The 27,391-nt window shown below is 35.9% G+C and overlaps 2 protein-coding genes across 3 annotated transcripts; one reads left to right on the top strand and one right to left on the bottom strand.

Moving 5' to 3' along the window:
- zgc:56235 (porin) lies at positions 1–9,476 on the bottom strand. 2 transcript variants are annotated; one of them, XM_049468479.1, is made up of 9 exons: positions 9,455–9,476; positions 5,779–5,850; positions 5,463–5,512; positions 4,242–4,394; positions 3,664–3,716; positions 3,349–3,570; positions 2,542–2,692; positions 2,085–2,142; positions 1–1,537 (listed from the first exon to the last, which is right to left on the bottom strand). In XM_049468479.1, the coding sequence occupies exons 2-9, from the start codon at positions 5,843–5,845 to the stop codon at positions 1,446–1,448; spliced, it is 846 nt and encodes a 281-aa protein (XP_049324436.1). In that variant the 5' UTR covers positions 5,846–5,850; positions 9,455–9,476; the 3' UTR covers positions 1–1,445. The 2 variants fall into 2 exon arrangements, with proteins under 2 accessions (XP_049324436.1, XP_049324435.1); XM_049468478.1 differs by lacking the exon at positions 9,455–9,476 and adding an exon at positions 6,529–6,637.
- Positions 8,497–27,184, top strand: slc25a1b (slc25a1 solute carrier family 25 member 1b). Its single transcript, XM_022680761.2, has 9 exons — positions 8,497–8,835; positions 15,494–15,601; positions 17,287–17,386; positions 18,394–18,532; positions 18,995–19,079; positions 19,850–19,954; positions 21,005–21,120; positions 21,325–21,398; positions 22,008–27,184. Exons 1-9 carry the CDS (start codon positions 8,724–8,726, stop codon positions 22,120–22,122), a joined length of 954 nt encoding a protein of 317 aa, XP_022536482.1. The 5' UTR covers positions 8,497–8,723; the 3' UTR covers positions 22,123–27,184.
- The last annotated feature ends 207 nt before the right edge of the window (positions 27,185–27,391 follow it).

The following is a 27,391-nucleotide window of genomic DNA, read 5'->3' as shown; positions in this document are numbered from 1 at the left end:
TTTTATCTTTTATAAATTCTTTATTAGAATTTCTTTATTAACTGCAGGTGGAAAAATGAGGTTCTGTCTAAACACAACAATCAAGCCTCTCTACTGCATAGTATAATAACTAATATATAACTAATATAATAATAACTAATAAATAATGAATAAATAATCAAACAATAACAATATGATGACTTATTATAATAATAATAATATGAAGAAGAAGTTAAATAATGGTTATTAAACACAATAATGTTTAATAATATATATTTAACACAAAGTAACCCAGAACAGTGTTGTAGTTTTGGACATCAGCTGATCTAAATAACAGCACTGAGTTTATTGCAGGAATTTATTCTGCTACTCTAGTGTGTTTATTATAATCAGATCTAAAGATGCATATTTTAAGTTCTGGTTCTATGTGACTTTAGGAGCTGCTCATGCTGAAATCCCCCTGCAGTACAGTGATGATGTGCACATACCCACAGTGAGACCGCAGACCCGCAGAGAGACAGACAGATAGACAGATAGACAGGCGTTACCCTGCGTTCTGCAGTGAGATCTTCAGTGATCAGACAGAACGTGGGCAGGGCTGAGGTGTTTATAGCTGTGGGGGAAAGGCCTGTGATCGCTTCCGAAAATATGATCTGATCATTATCACAATTATTAGAATGAATATGGTGTTACACATTACTGAGGGGAAAAAGTCCAATTTCAGATAATTAAAGCATGTATAATATATATATATTATATTAAAAACAGAGTAACCGAGTGTGATTTTAGGTCATAAAATAAAACTATGAAAGCACTACTGATCAAAACTTTTTTTTTTTAAGTAAATTACCTTCTTAAAAAGTCATTTATTTGTCATTTTCCTTTTTTCGATCAAACTTGGAAGGCCAATTAACCAATTACGTATTTTTCGCACTGTAAGTCGCACTTAAAATCTTTTAATTTTCCCCCAAATCATCAGAGCTGCTTATAATCCGGTGCTCCTCATGTATGAATTCTATCAGTCAGGTATTAAGGAGCAGTAAAGACACTCCACTGAAGTACAGAGTTATACAGGAGATTCAGTGAAGTTTCTTCAGCACCGAGACTGGAGCAGCATTAGCATTAGCCGTAGATCAGATCACAATTACACAATGTTAATTACAGAATAAATCACAGACTTTCCCCCCTAAACTAATTCATTATATAATTATTGCCATTATTACAGACTAACCTGAGCCTCAACATGTTCCCACCCCTGCTGGACTGTTTATCATCACATCACCGTGTAAAGAACTCGTATAGGAAGTGTAACGTGATGAACCACCAATCATCATCATCCCTTTCTGTGTTCCTCTTTTTTTAATAATGCCATGTGACTCTGAAGTGCTGGCCTACAGGGGGCAGTGTAGGAGGAGGGTGAGTACCGGTGGGATCGGGGTTCTTTTAGTAAACTAAACTAAACTAAACTAGGCTTCCAGTTCAAATCCCAGTCCCACTTTATGACCTCCGGTGTTGAAGTTCTTCCCATCAACCAGCGCTGAGAGCGTCAGCTTCACTCCTAAACACAGAGAGAGAGAGAGAGAGAGAGAGAGAGAGAGAGAGAGAGAGAGAGAGAGAGAGAGAGAGAGAGAGAGAGAGAGAGAGAGAGAGAGAGAGAGAGAGAGAGAGAGAGAGAGAGAGAGAGAGAGAGAGAGAGAGAGAGAGAGAGAGAGAGAGAATTAAATGAATATTACTATTTTTTTCTCTAATCTGTAGTGTAGTGTTTTCTCAATAGTGTATATAATTACAACTACATTCATTCAGTAAAGCACCACTGAACTGAACTAAACTCAGAGAGAGAGAGAGAAAGAAAGAGAGAGAGAGAGAAAGAAAGAGAGAGAGAGAGAGAGAAAGAGGGAGAGACCCTTTAAAAGCACAGACTTCATACAATACCTCAAAAAAACAAGAACATTCACCCATCATTACTCTTAACCTGGATACAGAAAAACTCCATTTAACAGTGTAGTTAAAGGAGAAACTGGTGTGAAATGGACTTGAGTTGTTAATGAAATTTGATAATGAGTACATAAGTGTCGAATAAAGTGAACCAAAAAAAAATGTATTACCTGGTCGCAGACTCTGAGTATAACCAACTCCAATCAGACTGGCGTTGTTCACTTTGGCCTGGAAGAGAAAAAGTGCAGACAGAAGGTCAGACTTGAGGATAAATCAAAAATTAAATTAAGAATTCCTAAGTAAGTATTTTTAGTCTAAACTGTACTACTTTAATCTGTTTACTGGTTAGTGCTGAAGGAAATGGTTAAATATATTCTCGTTTATAATATTTAGCTTTTTCGCATTAAATAAGACATTTGTGAATATACAGTATGGTGCTTTTTGAGGGAAAAACTTATTATTATCATTATTATCACAAGGGTAACACTGTAATTACTGTAAGATTAAGAAGTATGACCATTGTGTCATATGGTGACATGTTGGCTTTTTCCTAACCATCATTAAATGTTATTAACACATGAAAAGCAGGTAAAACTGTCTGATCACAGCAGGCAGGGTTTAACTCACAGACAGAGAGGCGTCAGGGTCCAGCTGGTATTTGGCGGCGACTCCGAAGCGAGTGTTGTTGCTGCCGGCGGTCCAGGCCAGAGTCACCGCCGTCTCCAGCTGATCATTCACCTTATGATACACCGACCCCCCGAACTCCGTCCCGTCATTACTGACCATAAACACATCACATCACATAACATCAGATCAGATCAGCCCCGATCACACAGCTAACAGGAGCTCATTATTATAACCAGCCTTTCCTAGCTTCCACTAATTACACACTCATTACCTTTTTTATGCATTTTTGTTATATTTGAAATAAATCACACTGGACATGTCTTAAACTGAATTAAATATGATTATTTGTTATTTCATAATTATATACTTAAATAAGACTAGTATTTTAGAATAATGCTATACACAAAATATAGATTGATGTAAATAGAGACAGACAAATTGATAGATAGATAGACAGCTAGCTAGCCAGATAGATAGACAGATGGACGGACAGAGAGACAGACAATTAGATAGACATAGAGACATACAGATGGATATACAAACTAGCCAGCTACATAACCAGACAGACAGCTGAGATAGATAGATAGATAGATAGCCTATTTGATGCATATAGGGACAGACAGACGGATAGATGTACAAACTAGCAGCTACATGAACAGACAAACAGCTCAGACTGACAGCGAAATAAATAGATAGACAGCTAGCTAGATAAATACAGAGACAGACAGATAGAAGGATATACAAACAGCCAGCTACATAGACAGACAGCTGATAGATAGACAGACAGACTGGTTTATGAATACTCACACGTTGGTGTGCAGCTGGAAGTCTCCGGTTTTGTATCCGAGAGCGAAGTTGTTCTGGATCAGTTTGTTTTTTGCCGTGTCGAACGCCATCTGATACCCCGCCAGCCACCCCTCGTACCCCAGAACCGCGGCGGAGTGGACCACCGGACCCTCCAAATCCACATCACAGGACACGTTCACATAATCCCGCTTATATCCGCTCTTCAGTTTACCACTCTTCTTACTGCCGGAGGAGAACAGATCAGACCAATCACCAAATAAATCATCCAGAACCTTCTGACACATCCTCGGGGACAAATTAACGGAAACAGCTCACCCTGTGTTCGGTACGAAGGACGTGTCCAGAGATACTTTCAAACCTTGAGCCAGCTGTTAGATAAAGAGAGAAAAACAGAACTGCTTAGGGTTTTAAATATTATAATCATGACTACTAAACATATCCTATCATATCGCTCATATATTAATATGTTTTAATGGTCCACATCAGTTGATGAGTTTTATATATTTATTTGGAGCTTCAGTTTCTCCCTCTGTTTGGTTTGATTTCACACAGACTTAAAGCTAAACTCACCAAAATGTGCACCAATAAACCACGCGAGCACATCAGAGTCTCCTCTGATTGGTCAGAGCTGTCTGGCGCGGAAGCAAGAAATAAAAATATAGCGCGAATTTGACACAGAACGCTGAAATTTTGCTGCTACGCTTTTAAATACAGAGTCACATGGCTGTGAGCAGTGAGCGCTGCACATACCGCACTCAGTGTGTAAACAGCATGGAGCAGCAGAGACAGCGTTTGGTTACAGCTGTGGTAATTAGCATTATCTGGCTAATATATCAATATACAAATAGTAAATAATTAGTGATATTTAGGGTGATTTATTGAGGGTTTTGTACCTGATCCTCCACTGAGATTTCTGTAGTCAGGGTATTGTCTGTGTTCCACTTCTGATTGAGGCTCAGACCCAAATCCTTCATCTTATACTTGGTCTCCAGGCTCCCGCTGGCCTTCCCCGTGTCCGTGTTGGTGGAGCCGGAGGTGTTAAACTCCTGCAGACAATAAAACAAACTGAAATAATTACTGAGGAAATTACTGAATTAGGACAGAAATTAAGTGAATGGAGAAAGAGTAAAGGTTAGAAATGTTAGGAAGATGAAATGGCAGAAAATACACCGATTACACCAACGATATTCATCCTCATTTGAATTATAAGATGTTATATTTAAGCTATTTCCACCCTGATATATAACAAATATATTTACATTTATTAGTTGTTTTTGTTGGCAGACAGTAAAAAAGAACTGGTTAAAACAAAAAGGCCCAACTTTAGATTAGACTGGATAGACGAGCACTAATGAGGTTTATAAAATCGTTATTAAATTGTATTTTATGAAGTTATTGTGACAGGTCTACAACACAATATGAGAGCAGGTTTGATGAACAGGATGAACACAGTGGATTTTACACACTGAGACTCTTAGACTGACCTTACCATCTAAACACGCCGAAGACGAGAGAGAGTTACAGAAAACAAAACACAAGCAGAATTAAACTCTAAACACAGAGAAAACAGAGAAAACACAGAGAAAACACAGAGAAAACAGAGAAAACACAGAGAAAACACAGAGAAAACACAGGAACCTGGTTTGTCTAATGGAAAAGCAAAGAATGAGAGTAGAGTAAGGCTGAGTATAGTAGGGCTCATTTAGGGCTGGGCGATACAGCTCTAAAATAATATCACAATATTTCAGGCTATTGCTGCGATGATGAAAAAGACTGATTCTATTATTATAACAGTTATAAAATATAACATTTTCAAACATTCAGCAGAAACCCCAAAAAAAGGAAATTATTTCTATCATTTATCAAGAGGCTGATTTATGTATAAAATAATAATAATGTAACAAAATAAATTATGTAACATAAAACAACAACACACTCTTAAAGCTTCACAGTAAAAAATAAACCAAATTCAAAACAGACTCAAACAGAATAATGCCATTATCACCAAATACAACTCTGGAAAAAAATAAGAAACCATAAATATAGTAATAAATTAAACTAGTAGGAAGAGGAAATCCAGTTCAGAATCAGTTTATTAAAGGTCATTAACTCACCACTCCATTCTGAGATTTGGTCTTCAGGTCCAACTTCACAATTCCAAAACCTAAAATTACAGAAAAATCCAGCAAAATATGAAACAGTGCTTAAAAAAAGCTCTTTTATAAAGAACCAGAACTGAGATTAAAGTAAAACAAGTAAAAAAAAGTTCTGTTACATAATTAAATCTATAGTGTTTTTACATCTAAAGTTTGTTAATTAACTCGTTAATGTATTTGTTAACGAACATGTTAATGAACTCGCTAAATGATTTAAACCAGAGAAACAAACTGCAGGTGTGAAAACGGTCTGAGATTCTTCAGTTTTACTCACCGTAGCCTTTACTGAAAATGTCCTTCGCTGGTTTTCCCAGGTCGGAGTAAACTGGTGGAACTGCCATCGTACCTAAAAACAAATACGGAGGTCTGTTAAAAATAGTATTATAAAACGTATGTTTTATTATTCAACTGATTTCTAATAGTTCTGAGATCAAAGTAGCTGCACATTTCATTGGTAGAATTAATTCTAAGATCCTGTTACTGAGAGCTTTATTCTACTAATGAAGTGTGGAGCTTTTCTGAGCTTGTTAATGATGTTAATGAAGTTAAATTAGCATTTTTTTTTTTGCATGGGTAACTCTATGCCCCTATCACTAGCACTGTAAGCCTGTTGGGAGCATCGGTTAAATACGCTGTATTATGTAATGCTGAGGGTGAAAGGAGGTGGGATATTCAACTAAAATGTGTACTTTTTATTATGTTTCACTACAACCCAAGTCCATGTTACACCGGACTTCTCCTTTAATTTATGATTAACAGAATTAATGACTGCAGATATAAACAGGCAAATTAATACAGATCAATCTCTGACTGATAGAACCCTAAAATAAAACACAATAATCAGCGTTATAATAATCATAAGAAATACTGCTCACATACTGAATAAACAGCTCACAGTGTACTAACTACTGTAACATAATAATAATAAAAATAATAATAAAAATAAAAATAAATAATAATAATATTACTCCAGCTCAACACAACACTCCTAATAATCCACTAATAATGAATATAAAGCGCGTACCGGAGCCGTGCAGCACAGAAACACTGAATTAAAGCTGATTTATTCTTCAGAGGGAAAATCTCTGATTTACTGCAGCGCAGCAGGACAAACACTACCTGCGCATGCGCACTACCACAACACCCCAAACACAGCACTGAGCCACAGAGCCTGTAACAGCGAGAGCACCTACTTCACGATGTGTTGTGGTTTGGTTTGACCACTAGAGGGCGCGCCGGAGTGAGTCCAAAATGAGCCATTGAGCAAAATCATAAAATGATAAATGTTTGATTATTTGTTTACTGTAAAATGTACTGATTTACTATACTATTTTTAAACACAGTACAATTTCACATGTTGAAAAAAAAACAGCAGGCATATTTTTTGTGTGAATGATCAATTTAAGAGTTTAATGAGTACATTTCAGTGCAAAGTACAGTGTAACATTTAACAGTTCTATTTCCTGAACGTTTCAAGCTAAATTAAGAATTAGAAAATTGGGTGTAAAACTTAGTTATTTAGTATAGTAAAGTAGAAATTGTTTTTTTTTTATTCAGTTTTTCATTTTTCTAGTTTTTTTAGTTCAGTCTTTCTTAAAACAAAATTTTAAGAATTATTTTAGGATTTTCAGATTTTTATATCTTGTAACACAAATTTAGTGGTATAATCCAACCAGCTTTTTTTATGACAAGATGCAAAAATGGAAAACTTCAGAGCATGTGGAGCATGTTCAAGGTGTAAAAATAGCTATTTCTTTGCATGAACAATTTTACGCGACAGCATAACAAGCATGAAGACATCATTTGAAAGCTTTAAAACTCTAATTATAAGCATTTTGTCACCCCTCCAATCAAACCCATTTACTGTAAAAAAAACTGAAATATACAGTTAAATTATCTTTGCTTTTTAACCTTATTATATTTTCTGCATTCTGCAATTAAAGGATATCTGGGTGAAGTAAATATTTACTATTGTTAATTTGTATTTTAGTCGTTTAGCTCCATTCACTTCTATTCTTATGGTACTCGCTCACTGGCTCCCTCTAGCGGTCAGCAGTATTTTACTGAAATATCGGCGAAGCTACAGATTGGGCGGTCTCGCCATAAACCAGCTCTGGCTCAACACATTGCACGTAGTTTTTCAAATTAAAAGTCACAAAGTTACAAATACGAAACCCATAAAGGATCAAATATAGAGAGATACTATTTACTTATCGTCACAGTTCACGTGTTTAATAAATCATTACTTCAATTTAATAAATTGTTTCATCAGTTTAATATTTTTTCTTTAGTTTAAATAAGTTGTCAACTCTAAATTGAGGGAATAATTCGTTACCTTGAGGAAACATATAGAAATGGGTTTTTGAAGGATTGTTGGATTAACAGCTTTCTACTATTACATGTTTACACGTGTAGATAATTATTAATTCATCAACCACTAGGGGGAGATCATACGACTGTATACAGTAAGTTATACACTAGCAACAATTATCATATATATATAAAAATAGTAATTTGAAGCATTTATTTGCAGAAAATGAGAAATGGCTGAAATAACAAAACATATGCAGAGCTTTCAGACCTCAAATAATGCAAAGAAAACAAGTTCATATTCATAAAGTTTTAGGAGTTCAGAAATCAATATTTTTCAGTACATAATTTTTAGTTTTCATGCATCTTGACATGTTCTCCACCAGTCTTACACACTGCTTTTGGATAACTTTATGCTGCTTTACTCCTGGTGCAAAAATTCAAGCAGGTTAGCTTGGTTTGATGGCTTGTGATCAGAGGTTTTAAAATTGGGGGAAATCAAAGAAACTCATAATTTTTAAGTGATCTCTTATTTTTTTCCAGTGCTGTATGATTCAGTTCTGAAAGGGTTAAGGTGTATTGCCCCTTTGAAGCTGTAACTCCACCGGTCCACCTTAAATCGCTGTGTTTGTGAGAAACATGGCGCTACGTGGAGCCGGAGGGACGGAGCGCCCCGCCCTCAGCGTGGAGTTCAGCCCCGCGCGGGGAGCAGGAACCGGGCGGAGACGCTGTCAGAACCGCGGGGAGGGTACTGGGCGGACCGGAGCTCCAGCCCACAGTTAGATTAGAGTTTACTTACAGCTCAGAGCTTCAGTTTATACAGGATTTAGCTTTATAGATCTATATAACCTGCAAACCCCAACATCTAAACATCTGAACAACACCTGCTTTACCACCTCCTCCACCACCATGTCTCCAAACCCAGCCTGGGTCAGCCCCTTCCCCAGACCCCGCTGCCTCTCCGCTGCAGCTCCCGCGGGGAAGGCCAAGCTCACCCACCCCGGGAAAGCGATCCTAGCCGGTGAGTTTGAGTCCTGCTCCGCTTCTTCTTTTATTTATCAGCTTTCTGATCTTCTTAAGGTCGTCCGGACTGATCCGCTGCTGCAGCTGCAGCTGAGAAACCAGTTACTGAACCCCAGTAAACTAAAAAACTATTTAATAACTATAGTTTACTAAACTTATACAGTCAACACTAGTGTTGTAAATAACTTACTTGTTACACAGTAAATATTTCATTATTTATACCTTTTTTTGTTATGGGACAGAACTGAGACAAGATAAGACACTTTGATACAATGTAACAGTGTTGTTTGTAGCTTATCTCTTGACTTGACTTGAAAGCAGTCAGTGTACAGCTACAGCGCAACAGTGTAATTTTCATTTGCTGTGCTCTCAAAATACCTCGCAGTAATACACACCTATTAAAGTGTAACCAAACCTCTGATTTTGGCTAACTCTACTCTCAGCTCACATTTGAAAAATGCACAAAAAATGGAAAAAGAGAGGCACTGTGTGATGTATGGGTTTAGGGGTTGGGCAGACGAGAAAACCAGTAACTGAACCCCAATAAACTATGTTGAAGTAGAACTCCTGTGTAAAATGGACTTTTATTGTAGTAAAACATGATAAAAAGTTCTTACCTTTGATGAATAGTACACCTCCCTTCTCCTACAGCGTTCTGAGATCCAAAAATTTTAACAGTTTGTCCAACAAACACCCTTGACATTGACATTAAAAGACTGAGCCTTGACATTTAAAACGAGGCATTAATAACTTAAAAAGTGCACAGCTTCAGCTCTGAGCGCCGCCATCACTGTACTGATAATGACAGACATATATAGATATAGTTCCACATAGCGTAGCAGCTGGCACCAGGAGGCACGCTATGTGGAGTCTATGTATATATGTGTCTATGTCATTATCAGTACAGTGATGGCGGCGCTCGGAGCTGAAGCTAGCGTTATAGAATGTAAACAGTGGTTTTTAATAAGCTTCTTGTGCACTTTTTAAGTTATTAGAAAAATTTACTTGCAGTCAACATGGTCTTGACTCGGGCTGAAAAAAAGTTTTGAACCCTACATGACATGATATTACTACTCAAAGTTTTGATTTTCTTTATCCTGGTTTTGACTTGAATACTTCTAAAAGTGTCTTTCCTGACTTGGACTTAAAATGTTTTGTTTTTCGATCTTAACTTTGACGGAACTACTCAAAGTTTTGGTCTTGTGTCTTTGGTCAAAGACTAGTGAACACTGTCTCAGACTGCTCACGTTGTTTATTTCAGTGTTTGAACTTTTAAAGACATGCTTTAGTAAATTGCAGCACTTTTATAGCTAATAGAACCACACCTGGTGTTCTCAACAGGATCATAAACCACCCAAATAAGCAGCTGCACTGCAGGCAAGTATCCGGTGTGTTTAGCATGTAGTGTGTTTCTCCCTGTTTTAGTGTTTGATTGGTGTTTTTTTTTAGGGTCCCTTAGAAAAGTGTTGACCCTAAAATAGTTACCCAGTCCCCAACTACACACCTACACACCTACACGGTCAGTAGATATAGAATACCGAGTAGACCCACCTGTGTACCTTGAATAGGTTTAAAAAGTGAACTTAGTTCCCTATTGTAGGTGAAAGGTGAATCCCAGCTCACAATTATTGGTTAGTAGAACATTTTTTAAATGTTGAAAATGTTTGTTTTGAGAAAATTCTGTCTGGTAAGTTTTCTACACTGCAAAACATCAATTTACAAAAACTAATTTGAGAAGCTAATTTTTCTTGGGAAAGTTTCTTAAAATAAGCAAACTCAAAGTAGGTCTTGAATTGCATGTAAACACAAGAATCAGATTAACTTAACTGGTGAAAATTCTAAGTTGCAGTGTAGAAAGGTTCAGTAGTTAAATATGGACGTTTCACATTTTTTAGGCATATTTAACAAAGAAAAAAGGGACTGATGTTTTCAGCTCTGACTGTGTTGCATGACCCTCCTGCTAACCTCTCTAATGGTCCGTTTGAGTGATTGGAGTTTTTGGACGCATGCAAGGTCAAATAACTCCACGCTGGTGTCTGGGTTTGAGAAAATAAAGAACTCACACAGTGTGTGGAATGCAGTTTATGAGTTATGCAGTTGAATAGAACAAGTTGCATGCTTTTAAAACGGTGCTTTCAGTTGTATTAACAACAAAGTTGAGTGGACGATCAAAACGAATATCTCGATATACAATATATAATCTTGATATTATTTCATCATATAAGGTAATAACAAAAAAAAACATTTCTGGGACAAAACTACATGTTCCAGATTTTATACAGGCACGTTTATTAATATTCAGCTTCTATTCCAGCTTATATTTGTTTGTATGGGTAACAACAATGCAACATAGTCAAATCGATATATACAATATTGTCTTATCTTATATCTCCTAATATATATCGATAAATCTATAGATAATTTTTTTATTAATAAAACTTGATATATTTCCCAGCCCTAATTAACATTATTAAAAAGGGCTAGTAAAAAAGTTTAAAAAATTTGCTAATTACTGCAGCTATGAACATAAACTGTCTCCGCTGCTCCATGCTGTTCACACACGTGGTATGTGCTGCATTCACTGACGTTCATATGACTCCCATTGAAAACATTGTGTTTAAAAGTGCAGCTTTTTTCTGCAGACAAATATTCACACTGGAACACAGATTTTTTTTGCTATATTTTCTTTAAATATTTATGCACCAGACAGCTCTAACCAATCAGAGGAGACCATGTGCTTGCGTGGTTTATTGGTGCACATTGTGGTGTGTTTAGGTTTATGCATTTGTAAAACTAAACCAAACAGAGGTGAGAAACTGAAGCTCAAAATAAACAAACTCATCACCTGATCTGGATCTGGTGTGAAAACGCCACAAATCTCTCAGTTCTAATGCGGTTCTGATCCAGATGTGCGGTGCTGATGCTCGCTGGTGTGAGCGGTGATGCAGTGAGTCAGCACTAATAACAGACGTCACGCTGCTCGGGCTCTGTAAACACACCGGCGCACTGATTGGACCGGAGCCGGCGGCTGCTGGTTCTGCAGCTTCCAGACTAGTGTTTACTTTTCTGTTCAATAAAAATTTTATTACCGTCATTTACACTCAGATATAAACCAGTGTATCACTGTAAATTAAAACAAAAGCTAATGTAAACTAATAAAATCACTGATATACTGAAAATAGAGCACAAAGAAATCAAGGGAATTCTTAAAAAAGAGTTTATCCAGCTCTTCTGTACTCTCCAGAGAAGAATTTCTAATACAGTCTGCAGTAGAAACATTGCTGTGAGGATTTGACTGCATCAAAAATGCAACAAGAGTGTGTGTGTGTGTTTGTGTGCACTTTCACATCTGTGTCAGCAGTGTGTGCTGACTTACTTTAAACTTACAACTAAACAGTATTTGTCCGAACACTTTTTTGGCTGAATAATTTTAGTTAGCTGAATATTTGCTGCATTCCTAACTAAAAGTATCAGAAAAAATTGTTTTATTGTAAAAGAGAAAATTTATCTTTGTCATTCATACACTTTAATAAAAAAAAATAAAATAAGTGATTCCATAAAAGAACAATTTTTGGTTCATTAATAGAGATAATTTAGATATCTTAGATCATTTAATACAGATCATTTTGAGAAATGTGGTTCTTTTATGGAATTTATGGACATTTTTTTTATTTATTTTTTATTATATAGTATATATTTTTTTTCTGAACTGTGTGTAGTTTTCAGGTGTTATTTCAGTGTGTGATACACGGCGCTGGGTGAACAGTACAGTAACCTTTGCTCTGCTGCTGATAGTGAGGAGTCAGCAGGACTGTGAGTAATGAATAATACAGCAGGATAAAACACTGCAGGTCTCTAATCATCTCCCAAACCCCACAATCACCAACATCCACTCACACACTGAGATCCTGCTGTCTGAGATTAATCAATGACGGCTTTTTAGAATAATTATATAATGATTTATATAAATAAGAGTGCTGCAAGATTCTGTAGGTCAGGGTTTTTATTAGGAGTGTAAGAAATACAGATATTATACATGGACTTTTGTTCATTTTTATTTATTAGTTTGATGTAGTGGATGTAAAGATTGGTGTCAGAAGTGGTTCATTTAGTGTGGTGTTTAAACCCCGCCCACTAGATAATAAGCAGTGTTGTACTCTGTGCTTAGATCCCACTGTTCTGATTGGATAAAAACCTTTTTTAAAATTGGATTTATAAGTTGCATTAAGCAAAGTATGCTTGTGGTATTGCAAAATACGTAACCATAACTTCTGTATCATAATATGATATGATAGGTTTCCTGATCAGACACTACCAGTTTTAATTTATCATGTAAATTCCATGTTCAGGTGAAGTTTAGGCTGGAACTCAATCAGACGTGGTTTATTCAAGTCAATAGTGAGCCACATCTAAAGTACACACTTTACACATGCATTTCTGGACAAGCTGAGAGAGATGATATAGAATATTTACTAAAAGAGAAAGTGAGTAAATGACAGGATTATTATGGTACTAAAATTAGGTTACGCAGAGTTACACAGTTCCTGAGAGTGTTATTCTGGACTTGTTGCTTCACCAGAGTTACATAGTGAAGTTATCAGTTTTTTTAGTCTGTAAAAGTAAAAACACAGAGAGATGCTATTCTCTCTGTTACAGTCAGTTTAGCAGAATCATCATCATCATCATCATCATCCTGAAGCTGATATTATTTAAGATAAAAACGCTGCATAATGCAGCTTTAAGCTCTAAAGAGCTCTGACCCGGTGTGACCGCTCTGCTTTAGACAAAAAAAACTCCCCAAAAAAACAGAAAATTCAAGTTTTAGACTTTAAGATCCTCCAGGACCTCCACTCTCCACTCAACAGACCTGCAGAACAGGTCCAGAATATTCAGGTTAGCGGCTTTTTTTTAAGCAGTTGTGCAATAAATACCTGTTAAACAGGTTTACTGATACCCTCAGAACTTATAAAACACACACACACACACACATACACACACACACACACACACACACACACATACACACACACACGCAGTGAGTTTAACAGTTCAGAACTGCTGGATTTAATAAGCAGTGCACAATATGAAGATAATAAAGTTAAATCTTTGTATGGTTCCTCTAGAAACTTTAAAAATCTGTTATTAGGTAATAGACACAGCTGCATATCTGAACTCAGTAATGCAGTAAAATGATTTAGACCAGCAGAGCTAACTACAGATGTTCCTGTTTAAACAGCTTTCAGCTCCGTTTAAACACTGTTAATATCTGTCCTGGCTCAGCTAAACTGAGAAAATTGTTTACAATAGTTTAAAATATCATTTAAAATGCAGATGATTTAAAAAAGTATCAATCAATAAATCAGTCATTTTTACTCTCAAACTTTATTTTTACTCTTTAATACATTTAGGGTAACCCTCATTTGTAATGCAGCCGAACATTTACGACTTAAAGGGACTGAAAAATAAATTCAAACACTAGAAATTTAATGGTACCAGGAGTGGCATAAGGTATAAAGTTATCCAAAAGCAGTGTGTAAGACTGGTGGAGGAGAACATGATGCCAAGATGCATGAAAACAAAACTGTGATTAAAAACCAACCAGGATTATTCCACCAAATATTGATTATTTTTTAACTCTTAAAACTTTATGAATATGAACTTGTTTTCTTTGCATTATTTGAGGTCTGAAAGCTCTGCATCTTTTTTGTTATTTTAGATATTTCTCATTTTCTGTAAATAAATGCTCTAAATGAGAATATTTTTATTTGTAATTTGGGAGAAATGTTGTCTGTAGTTTATAGAATAAAACAACAATGTTCATTTTACTCAAACATAAACCTATAAATAGCAAAATCAGAGAAACTGATTCAGAAACTGAAGTGATCTCTTTATTTTTTTAACAGAGCTGTATATATTCATTTTGGGACTTTTCTTAATAAATGCCAAAATAAACTATCACTACTACTGTGTACAACTGCAGAACTATTGTAGTTGAACAACAAATGGCTGTATCTGTATATATTTGTGTGTGTGTAGCGTGCAGTGTGTGTGTGTAGCGTGCAGTGTGTGTGTGTGTATGAATGGTATGTTATGAGCTGGTGTTGTTGCTGTTGGAGGTATTTCATATCCTGTTGCTCTGCAGGACCTGCGGTTACAGACACGCCCCTTCTCCCCGCTGGTCTCGGGCCAGGGGGTGTTTTCAGTGGGTTGAGTGTGAACCGGCCAATCAGAGCCGGCTGTTCTCCGCTGGGTGTTCACTGTTTAACAGCAGAATCACAAAGCTGAAAATATTTAAGGAGGATCCAGAGAAATCGGAGTTTTAACAAATGTTTACACATTATCATATTATATTGTTCTCAGTAATAAAAAAATAATAAAAAATATGACATAAAAAAAAACATTTACTATACCGTCCAATCCCATTCCTATATGCTTTGGTTTTTATGTATTAATAAAATATAATGTGTCTTATAATCATAATAATATTAACACAGGCAGCTTGTTGGTGTGAGTGACAGTTATCCAAAAGCAGTGTGTAAGACTGGTGGAGGAGAACATGATGCCAAGATGCATGAAAACAAAACTGTGATTAAAAAACAGGATTATTCCACCAAATATGTGTTGTTGTGAGTGACGGGCTGTGTGTGTTGTTACAGGTGGGATTGCTGGAGGAATCGAGATCTGCATCACGTTTCCCACAGAGTACGTGAAGACTCAGTTACAGCTGGACGAGAAGGCCAACCCCCCACGATACAAAGGCATCGGTGTGTTTCTGTTCTTTTATAAACAGTAGCAGTTCTTCTTATTCTCTCTTCTTATTCAGTGTTTTTCTCTTTATCTCTTTATTTAATTTCTTTATTTTCTCTTTATATAATTTATTTTCTACACTGTAGATTAATATTAAAGACATGAAAACCAGTGAAAAACAAAAATCACCAAAACAGCAACTTTACAGGAGAGAGAAAAAAACCTTCTTAACTTTAATTGGAGGTCAATGTAAAAAGAGTTTATTTCAGGTCATTTTTAAGTATTTCTATTGGTCCGGAAGATGGATGATCACAAACCATCAAACCACCAAACTGAACTGCTTGAATTTTTACACCAGGAGTAAAGCAGCATAAAGTTATCCAAAAGCAGTGTGTAAGACTGGTGGAGGAGGAGAACATGATGCCAAGATGCATGAAAAAAAACTGTGATTAAAAACCACCAGGGTTATTCCACCAAATATTGATTATTTCTGAACTCTTAAAACTTTATGAATATGAACTTGTTTTCTTTGCATTATTTGAGGTCTGAAAGCTCTGCATCTTTTTTGTTATTTCAGCCATTTCTCATTTTCTGTAAATAAATGCTCTAAATGAGAATATTTTTATTTGGAATTTGGGAGAAATGTTGTCTGTAGTTTATAGAATAAAACAACAATGTTCATTTTTACCATTTTACTCAAACATATATTACTGAAAAGTTTTAAATAATGTTTCAGGAAGCTCCTGAAACATGTTTAATTTGCACTGTTTGTCTGATACTGTGATCAGAGAGGGTTATAGGGTTATATTCTTGGGTTAGAGCACAGTGTTGAGGTGATCTGGTGTTTCATTCAGTACAGAGCTCAGTACTCAGAGTTCAGAGTTTTTGCGTAATTGTAGTAAATGATTGATTACGTCAGGCGACCCGAGTGACCGCTCAGCCGAGTGCTGATTAAACGTGTGGAGGTGAGAACGTGAGGATCTATTGGTCGGACCTGCAGTTACTCAGTGGAACGATCAGTTCCTGCAAACAAGTGAAGAAACCAGAACCACCATCCAAAGTCCAGAACTGATAACCCTGTGATGAGCTCCGGAGATCAGAAACAGAGAACTTTGATCCTCCAACTAATCATCCCTCTGTGCTGCTAATGAACCTGCTGCTTTTAAAGCACTTAGAGAAACAAAGCAGAGAATAAAACACACAAAATAGATAAGCAACAAATATACAGCTCTGTAAAAAATGAAGAGACCACTTCAGTTTCTGAAATGACTGAAATAACAAAAAAGATGCAGAGCTTTCAGACCTCAAATAATGCAAAGAAAACAAGTTCATATTCATAAAGTTTTAAGAGTTCAGAAATAATCAATATTTGGTGGAATAATCCTGGTTGGTTTTTAATCACAGTTTTTTTCATGCATCTTGGCATCATGTTCTCCTCCACCAGTCTTACACACTGCTTTTGGATAACTTTATGCTGCTTTACTCCTGGTGTAAAAATTCAAGCAGTTCAGTTCAGAAACTCATAATTTTTAAGTGCTCTCTTATTTTCTTCCAGGGCTGTATGTGTGTAATATATATATATATATATATATATATATATATATATATATATATATATATATATATATTTATTATTATTATTATTATTATTTAGTTTTAAGACTATGTTAATGTGTGTGTGTGTGTGTGTGTGTGTGTGTAGGTGACTGTGTGAAGCAGACGGTTCAGAGTCATGGGGTGAAGGGTTTGTACCGTGGTCTAAGCTCACTGCTGTATGGCTCCATCCCTAAAGCAGCAGTACGGTAAATACACACACACACACACACACACACACACACACACACACACACACACACACACACACACACACACACTATATACACACACACACCTGTTACAGGTTACAGTAATGAAAATAAATGCTGCTCCCTGAAGTATGTTCTCACTAATATAAAAAAAGAATTGCTGTGAGGATTTTATTGCATTCAGCAACAAAAGAGCTTCTGTTATTAAGATCAGGATGCTGGATGCTGATCAAACCCAAACCTACCCCATCCTAATAAAACTGTTTTTTACTATAAACACCTACACTCTCATCTGTTATTGTTTATTAAATTGGTTAGATAAGTTAAGATCAGAAGCAGCTTTATATAATGAACCTGTCAGGACTTGTTACCTGCAGTTCTGTTTGTTGTTTTCACTGAACAGCTGTTTTACCAGAGTATTTCATAATACAGTGTAATTTTTTGATACACCTGTAAACAAGTTGATACTATACAGGATCTGCAAGACAGTCTTAGTCCTATTTTTAATTTTTAATTTTTAATTTGGAAGTGTAAATGAGCTGCTGGAGCTCCTTCACAGCGTCAACCAGCAGCTCAGTTTCCTCTGCTGAGAAGAGTTTGTTGAACACGTCCAGGTAGCTGCACCGTTACAATAGCAATCCACCAAAGACAGAGCTCACCTGATCTACTCTTAAAGAGAATGATGAGGAAGAGACACTCTGATTGGTTTATTATTTCACGTCACGCCCAAAATTAACCACACCCATGATTAATTAAGATAATTAGTTCCTTTTTTTTTCTTGTGTTTCGAGCTGTGCACGGTGTACTTTTCCCGTCATTACAATAGCAAAGACACCCTGACACGCCCTAAATCAAGCTGCATGGGGCACAGTTAATGGCTCACTTATAGATCACTAAAATAGGACCCCAGGTATGAACAGGCTGTGAGGGTAGTGTGTGTATTAAGGTAGATATAAGATAGATATATATAATGTGTGTGTGTGTGTGTTGTGGTGTTTCCTCAGGTTCGGGGTGTTCGAGTTTCTCAGTAATAAGATGAGGGATGAGTCGGGGAAGCTGGACAGTACGCGGGGGCTGATCTGTGGGCTGGGAGCGGGCGTGGCCGAGGCTGTGGTGGTGGTGTGTCCTATGGAGACGATAAAGGTGAGAAGTGAGAAGATACAGATATTAATCCTCTGAAGCATCTCAGCATCTGCAGTTACAGCAGCTATAGAGAGATACTGTAGATATATTGCTTTTTAAATTAAATTATTAGAGAAAATGAAGCAGAAATTATTTCTGCTTACAATAATGTATACAATCTATGGGCAAAAGTAATTTTTTCATGCATCTTGGCATCATGTTCTCCTCCACCAGTCTTACACACTGCTTTTGGATAACTTTATGCTGCTTTACTCCTGGTGCAAAAATTCAAGCAGTTCAGTTTGGTTTGATAATTATAATCCAGAGGTTTTTAATTTGTTCAAATCAAAGAAACTTAATTAGTTTTTTCAGTGCTGTGTGAATTCTTATGAATGTATTTATTACAGGTTATTTACTACAGTATTATAGTGTATAGTTTTTTAAATATTTAATATCGAAATTACTTTTTTTCTCTAATTTCAGGTCAAATTTATTCATGATCAGACCTCAGCAAACCCAAAGTACCGAGGCTTTTTCCACGGAGTTCGGGAAATAGTCCGAACACACGGTGTGTAAAGTTTACCTGCACTGACACCTACTGGAGAGACTGACAAAAATATATATATTATTTTTTTTTTTACAAAATATATAATAATATATATATATTTGATTATATAAACCTTATTATAAGTGTTTATTTATTAATAAGCATTTATGATTTGTGAAAGACATATTTGTTAAAAAATGTTTCCTATTCTTAATTTCCAACATTGATATCAGAGCTATCTGAACGTATAAATCAAATAAACAAACACAAATAAACAAATACAAACATATTATAATAGTTATAATCATTAAATACTGTTATAATTTTCTGTACTTTTAGGTCTGGTACGTGTTTAAATAATTAATAATATATAAAAGCTTGTCAGCACTGTCCTAATCAACCTGGATTTTGTTTACATCCTTATAATAATATAATAAACATATAAAATATGATAAAAATATAAAATATTTATGTTTATTTATATTTTATTTACAGGTTTTTTACAGTTTTATCAGAGTTAATTCACCCTCAGATAGAATAAAAGTCCCTTTGTTCTGTATTTGATGTTTACTGACATGAGGTCACATGAACATGTGATGGGTACTGAGGTCATGTGACCAGTTTTGACCTGATCAATGATGGGAATCAGCAGAGCTGATATTAGATATGGATCAGCGCGGCGCTGCTGGACTCGGACTGACTGGGTTTACTGGAGTGGAATGTCCTTGTCCCGGTCTGTGATGGGTGTGCTGTGCTCTGATTGGCTGGTTGACGGTGTTGTGTGTTTTCAGGTCTGAGGGGAACGTATCAGGGATTAACGGCGACGGTATTGAAGCAGGGGTCAAACCAGGCCATCCGGTTCTATGTGATGACCTCACTGAGGAACTGGTACAAAGGTCTGGATTTTATTATTTAATCACATTTAAAATGTACTGATATAAATATATGATATGCCAAAAGTCATAGGACAAAACTAGTATCGTGTCCCATGACTTTTGCCATTTCCTATAGAAGCTTAAGTACAATGCACTGATTACTGCACTGCTATCTAGTGGGCGGAGTTTAAAAACAACACAAAATTAACCACTTCTGACACCAATTTTTACATCTAAACTGTTCATCAAAATATTACCCACAGGCATGTATACCCTATCATATACTCTATATCCTAGTGTATATATACCTTGTCTTACACAGTATTATCTAACATATATACCCCATACCCTAGAATATATATCCTTGTATTTATATCCAATCCTGTATAGTATTCCATAGCATTTATACTTTATATACCCTAGCATATATATATACCATATATACCTTATAACCTAGCATATATACCCTATCCTGTACAGTATTATTGCATTTATACTTTATATACCCTAGCATATATCCCCTACACCCTAGCATAAATACCCCAGTACGTATACCCTATTATATACAATATTACTTAGCATATATTTCCTATCATATATACTTAGTCAAATACAGTATTCCCCAGCATATATACACTATCATATACTGTATACCCCATCATATATGCCTTATCAGATATGCCCTAGCATTTATACTTTTGCATTTATACCCTAACATATACTGTATACCCTGTCTTATATACCATATATAACACCTTTATTGTAGAACTGACCCATACCTCCAGACCACTAGATGGCACTGTTGTACTCTGTTTTTAGATCACACTGTTCTGACTGTGTAAATAGTATATGTTTCTTTAGCTCATGTATGTTTTTATACTATGTAACACCGAATATCACATTTATATTAAATCTAAACTTCTATATCATTATGTGTATAATATCTGTAGTTTCTTGCCAGTGTGCAGCCCTAATGTACAGATAACACACTGTAGATTTAGTATTTAGTGTTTTATAGCTTTAGTTTAATTAAACAGAATTAAATAAATATTGTGTTTATTTCAAAACCAGGTGACAATCCCAACAAGACCATTAACCCTCTGGTGACGGGAATGTTTGGAGCTATAGCCGGAGCTGCCAGTGTGTTTGGAAACACGCCGCTCGACGTGATTAAGACTAGAATGCAGGTGAGTTTTAGAAATCTGAATTGTTTTTTTATATCCTAAAATACATTTACTAAGAAAATAATACTTTTAAGGCAGATATGTAAATGATTACAGGTGTGGTCTGAATCTGATTAGCTTCTCACTGTGCTATAGTTTGTGTCAGTGAGTGTGTATTAGGTCATTTGAAGTTGACAGTAAGCTGTATAATATAAATATATATTGCAGGGTCTGGAAGCTCACAAATATAAGAGCACAGTGGACTGCGCCCTCAAGATTATGAGACACGAAGGACCGGCGGCGTAAGTAAACATGCCCACGCTGGCACTCCAGCATTCTATCAAATATGGATATTTTTATTTATTTTAACAGAGGAGCCCCCCATTAGACTTACTAAAGTTACTCCACATGGTGGCGCTATAATTAAATGAATAGGGTTTATAAACCTGTGGTGAAGAATATTGGTTGTTAAATTGTGTGAAACTGAACCAATAAATCCATAATTGCTGGTATTTTTAATTATTTAGGAGTATTGAATTACTTTATTCTCTTTAGTAACACAGATGCCGTGACGTATCGTAGAGAATATAATAAATAAAAGTTGCACAAGCTAGAGCGTTATAATCACGCAGCTCTGGGGCTCACGCACACGTGAGCTTATCCACTTGTCTGCATTACACACTTGACATTATTATTAAATAATAGGTCTATGTAGGTCTATGCTTCTTCAGTGTTGCAATGTTAATTAACATCATTTTAAACATATTCCGCTCATTCAAACAGCTCGGAATGATTTTAAAAAGCTCAGTTTTAATGCTCTTCTTACTAAAATAATGTAGGGTTTAAATCGGCCTCGGGCACTAGTTAGTTATTAACCGTATAGTGAGTGTAATTGTGTGCTTGTGCTGCAGGTTCTATAAAGGGACGGTTCCGAGGCTGGGCCGGGTCTGTATGGACGTGGCCATCGTGTTCGTGATCTACGAGGAGGTGGTGAAGGTTCTGAATATGGTGTGGAAGACGGATTAACGCGGACGGCGCGGCGTGATGCGGACGCAGCTTGTTGGTGAACCTGGCACGTGGCACACGCGGCGCCGCGCCGTCAGGCGGCCAGATATGTGCTTGAGGCAGTGCATGTGCTCACAAGCAGCAAAGCAGCGCTGCACCGGAGATTAACATATTAAAACCCCCCGATCTCACCGAGAGAGCGAGAAATACTTCACCAGATAATGTGAGAAACACAAAAATATTTGAATTGGGTAAACAGAATCACTTTATTTTAGTATGCAAATCTGTGAAACGCCGGGTAATTTAATGGGGATATAAAAAAAAAAGCATAGCTCATGTTTTTAGCATGAAAAAAGATGTATTCGTATTAATATTTTTTTCTTTATAGTTTTATTTATAGGATTTTTTAATTTCTTTAAAATTGCATTCCATTATTTTCTAATTTGTGAAAGGTAATGACACTAAAATATACACATCATTCCTGTACACCAGTCGGCCATAACATTATCACCACTTTTTTCCATATAGGACCCTCTGTAGTTCTTTAATTACAGATTGTAGTCCTGAGTATTGAAGAATAGGGTGAAAATAATAAGAAAAACAATAATAAAATATACAGAGAAGCAGATACAGAACTGCAGTCTGTAATTATAGAACCAGTTATCTATTTTATATATTAGTGAAGCTAATAATTTATTAGTATATAACAGTGACTGTGGTCATAATGTTATGGCTGATTAGTGTATTAAATTGTTTAAAGTATGGTATATGACCTTACTAAAACTTCAAAGCTTATTAAATACAAATTATCTATTTCAGTAGTATTTCAGTGGAGTTACATGTTAAGCTCGTTTACTTCAGACTTTTCTAGTCTGATTTTTTGCCTCTTAAAGTGATTACTTGATTATTTTGCTAATTTTTGTTTGATTAGAGTTTGATCTGTTTTGTTATTTTTTAAGGTAAAATCTGTAGGGCTCAGATCCAAAGACATCCAAGCAAAGGTGGCAAATCCTGGTCCAGGAGTTAAAATCCACCCCAGGTTTTTAAACCAACTGTCTGGATGCCTTCTTTAATTCTTTGGAAAATGCTTCTTGTTAATAAATCTTATATCATTTGAAAATTTTAAAGAAAAATTAACGGGATTTCCAACGGTATAAGATTTATTACTAAGAAACCCCTGGATTTTAGTTAAAACAGAGCTTTACAGGCAGTTAAAACTAAATTATGGGGTGGATTTATTTATTTTTCCTTGATCTGGATCTGGATTTTAACTGTAGCATAGCCATCCAGACAGTTGCAGTAAAAGCCTTAACTGGATTTTTAAAAAATCTGGACCTGGATTTTAAGTTTAGCGAGCCTTTCTAGGCAGTTGGAACCAAATTCTGGACTGAATTTGAACATCCTGGTTCTGAGCTGTGGAAGGGCCATCCAGACAGATGCTGTAAAAGCCTGGACTGGATTTGAATATTCTAGACCTGATTCTGAGCTGGGGAATAGCCATTCAGACAGTTTCTGTAAAAGCCAGGGGTGGATTTTCATTCTTTGGACCTGGATTCTAAGTCTAGCAGAGGTTTCCAGGCAGTTGGAACCAAATCCTGGACCTGGATCTGGAGCTGAGCTGTAGCAGGTCCATCCAGACAGTTGCTACCAAATCCTGGAATTTGGATCTTTTTTGGACCAGGATTTGCCACCTTTGCCCCCAAGACACCCATTTAACCATCTTAAAAACAGCACCAAAGCCTTTAACTCTTAGAAACACAGTATACTCAGTACCTCTGGTGAAAACATGCACTTTTAAACCTTAACTGACGTGGTACCGATTTACGAAACGTGACGAGACGACTTCAAGTGCCTAGACTCAGTATTTACTAGTGCTCATTGTTAGCATGTAGCTTATTGCCTAAAACTCTGCCATGAATTTGCCAACGACGCCCTCTTGCACTAATATGGCTTTACCCAAGCAGTGCTGATGATGTCTGATAATGAAGACGACGGTGTGTATCGATAAAGATTGTACCTTTAATAACGACCAAAACACGGTGTGGAGGACTGCTGACAGGACACATGAATGAGCTTGGGATTGCTTTTAATTCATACTGGCTTTTTTAGTCGAGCTGCGTAATGTATTTATTAATGCTAAAACATTCCTGTCATGATAACTGATTTTTATTGGATGATATATAGACACAAAAGTTGTGTATTGTGATAATGAATATTATTGTCATTTTTAATAATAACATCACAGAACTATTCTCAGTGCAGCAGTGAGACTGAGGTGTTTAAAAACTCCAGCAGCACTGCTGCCGTATCTGATCCACTCACTTTACCAGCACAACACACACTAACACCTCGTACATGCTAGGTCTGTGTGTAATAGCATAATAATTCAATTACACCCCTTCAAAAAGCAACAAGCTTTGGATATTAAAATCAGAATTTACAAAATGTTTAAAGTATCCTAAATAAAATAAAACATAAATAAAATAAAAGCACTGTTTTAAAACATTAAGCAAACAAATGATTCATATTTGTATATGAATCCCACAGTAGGAAATGTACATTATTTTTAATTATTGTTATAATTATATTAGCAGTATACAGTTATTTTACAATGACAATAATATTGTTTATCTCAATAAAATAATTATGACAGTATTTTTTGTCCATTATAAAACAGTTATCATGACAGACCTAGTGCTAAATTAGTGCTGATTTCCCAGAATGCCCAGAATACGTGGTGTGAGAAGCTGTTTTTGGGTTAGAAATGGCCTTAAGTTGTGTTTTGCTGCTTTTTATTATTAATGCTATATATTTCAGAGCCGCTGGTTTATCTCTTCTCCTACCTCAACAAGTCCCATTAATACTGGTACACCACGCGCTCAGAAATGAGGGAGAGTAAAGAGCACGAACGCAAGACGTCTGTCTCTCGTGTGATACACGACGGTGTGTCCCTGATATTATGCTGCATACTGATTTATACAGTTTATACAGTAGTACAGTAGATATTCTAGGGTTTCAGATTAAATCATCATATATTTAGACACAATTTTAAGGACTGAATTAAGGACTGACTGATGGTTTTTGACAAGTCAGAATTATCATTGAAATACAGCTTTGGAAAAAAATAAGAGACCACTTAAAAATGATGAGAATATAATCAAGAGGAAGATGGATGATCACAAGCCATCAAACCACCAAACTGAACTGCTTGAATTTTTACACCAGGAGTAAAGCAGCATAAAGTTATCCAAAAGCAGTGTGTAAGACTGGTGGAGGAGAACATGATGCCAAGATGCATGAAATTAAAACTGTGATTAAAAACCAACCAGGGTTATTCCACCAAATATTGATTATTTCTGAACTCTTAAAACTTTATGAATATGAACTTGTTTTCTTTGCATTATTTGAGGTGCAAAAATGTCTCATTTTTTGTAAATAAATGCTCTGAATTACAATATTTTTATTTGTAATTTGGGAGAAATGTTTTCTGTAGTTTATAGAATAAAACAATTCATGTTTTTTTTTGTACTTAAAAATACACCTATAAACAGCAAAATCGGAGAAACTGATTCAGTCTCTTCATTTTTTCCAGAGCTGTATAAACACCTATTTTATTGACTTTTTATTTAACATGCCAATTTTAGCCATCTTTCACTATTGACCGTCTGCAAAGGCAAAAAAACAGTAATTTGGTCCCATATATGTAAAAATTACATGACTGAAACCCTAGAATATAATATAAACACCGTGAGAATTGATACAAACAGGAAACCAGGAACTTGTATATTAAGCTTTACCTAAGAAATTAACAAATTGCTTTATTTTGTTAACAGTTTATTTTGATGCAGGATGTAGAGACGTGAGTAAGTGTGCTACTAAATGTCACATCCGTCTAATACACTATATGGACAAAAGTATTGGATAGAACTGATCCGTTACTCTCGTTCAGGATGTTCTGGTGTTGGTTTCCTCTACGGTAAATGGTGAGAGCAGACGTATGGACGTTTAGGTGGGTATTTTAGATGGATGGATGGATGGATGGATGGATGGATGGGGGCATAGATAATTTGGCAAATGTAGCTGTTCAACCACAGATGCAGCTCCCCCTCTGTAGAAGGTGGTGGATGGAGGTTAAATGAATAAAACTCCTCAAAACTGAGATCTTTCTGTGTTGTCAAGCAAATTCTCCTCTTTTTCTTCTAATTACTGTGCCACTCTGACTCTAACTGAGCATATTCTATATTTATTCGTTTATTCTGTACGTATATTTTCACTGTGGATGTAATTTATATCAATGATCCACTGCTGCACCAGAAGATCTAACCTAATGTTAGCCTGCCTGTATCAATTTCAAGTAATTGGTCTAAAAATCCAAAGAAAAAGTCAAGAAAAGTCTTTTTTTACACTGCAAACAAACTGAACCATGGTTCAGAATCTCCTCCTTTCTACAGACCGGGTTTTGTTTCTGACCGTGGCTCACAGCACTGTTCACACTGCGCCATAAAGTATAACCTGTAGGTGTCCCAACACATTTGTCCATATAGTGTATGTCTGGGGAACAACACATTCTCGTGTTTATTAGACTATAAGTGTTTAGTGTGAGAATATAAGAGTATCTGTGCCTAATTATTAATATAATATATGATTGTTAAAAATGTCTATGCCTTAAAAAATGTGTTTAAACCATTCGATTCATGTTTATTCAGTCTGCTCTACTCTCTCTTTCTCTCTCTCTCTCTCTCTCTCTTTTGCCAAACATATGTAGTTATATATCTTCTAGATCTTCTGTATTTTTTTTTAAATGCTATTGAATGTCGGATCTGTGCAGCGTTGAATGAAATGAATAGAGTGAATAGTGATTCTGAACTGGTGCAGAGAAACCCATTTACCTGTTGGAGATTCTGCAGTTCTAGAGCAGGAAGATCATCAGACAGTATGACTTTGGTTGTAATAAAAAGAGATTGGACTGAGTATATATATCTACACTGTTTTGCATTGCCATGTTTGTTTTGTAATCAAACCATAAAATGTGCCTTTCTCTTATGTTCTTAATGTTTAATAAATCATGGTGGCTGAAGGTGAATATGTGACTTTTATTGTATTTTATTTTATTGTTGTGTTCTTCCCGTCAGGGTTAAAAGTACGGTTCTCCTATGAATTCTTATGAATTGGTTATTGAATCTCATATAATATTATATGGCAACGTTACTGAACCCACAATATGTTCCTGGGTCAGATTGACAAACATTATCTTAAATTTTATTAAGAGTATTTAAAAAAAATAACACTT

This window comes from Astyanax mexicanus, chromosome 20, assembly GCF_023375975.1.
Source record: "Astyanax mexicanus isolate ESR-SI-001 chromosome 20, AstMex3_surface, whole genome shotgun sequence".
Classification (NCBI taxonomy): domain Eukaryota; kingdom Metazoa; phylum Chordata; class Actinopteri; order Characiformes; family Acestrorhamphidae; genus Astyanax; species Astyanax mexicanus.
Note: the sequence above shows the minus strand (reverse complement) of the source record. Positions and strands in the feature narration are given on the sequence as shown.

What these genes read in the sequence shown, in the direction of transcription:
- slc25a1b (XM_022680761.2), top strand. Translation starts at nt 8,724, where the DNA reads ATGTCTCCAAACCCAGCCTGGGTCAGCCCCTTCCCCAGACCCCGCTGC. An exon ending in ACTGAGGAACTGGTACAAAG is followed by an intron (nt 19,955 to 21,004) that starts GTCTGGATTTTA and finishes TTTCAAAACCAG; the next exon opens with GTGACAATCCCAACAAGACC. An exon ending in TGATTAAGACTAGAATGCAG is followed by an intron (nt 21,121 to 21,324) that starts GTGAGTTTTAGA and finishes TATATATTGCAG; the next exon opens with GGTCTGGAAGCTCACAAATA.
- zgc:56235 (XM_049468479.1), bottom strand. Translation starts at nt 5,845, where the DNA reads ATGGCAGTTCCACCAGTTTACTCCGACCTGGGAAAACCAGCGAAGGAC. An exon ending in CCAAATCTCAGAATGGAGTG is followed by an intron (nt 4,395 to 5,462) that starts GTGAGTTAATGA and finishes TATTGTCTGCAG; the next exon opens with GAGTTTAACACCTCCGGCTC. An exon ending in AAATCTCAGTGGAGGATCAG is followed by an intron (nt 3,717 to 4,241) that starts GTACAAAACCCT and finishes TTTATCTAACAG; the next exon opens with CTGGCTCAAGGTTTGAAAGT.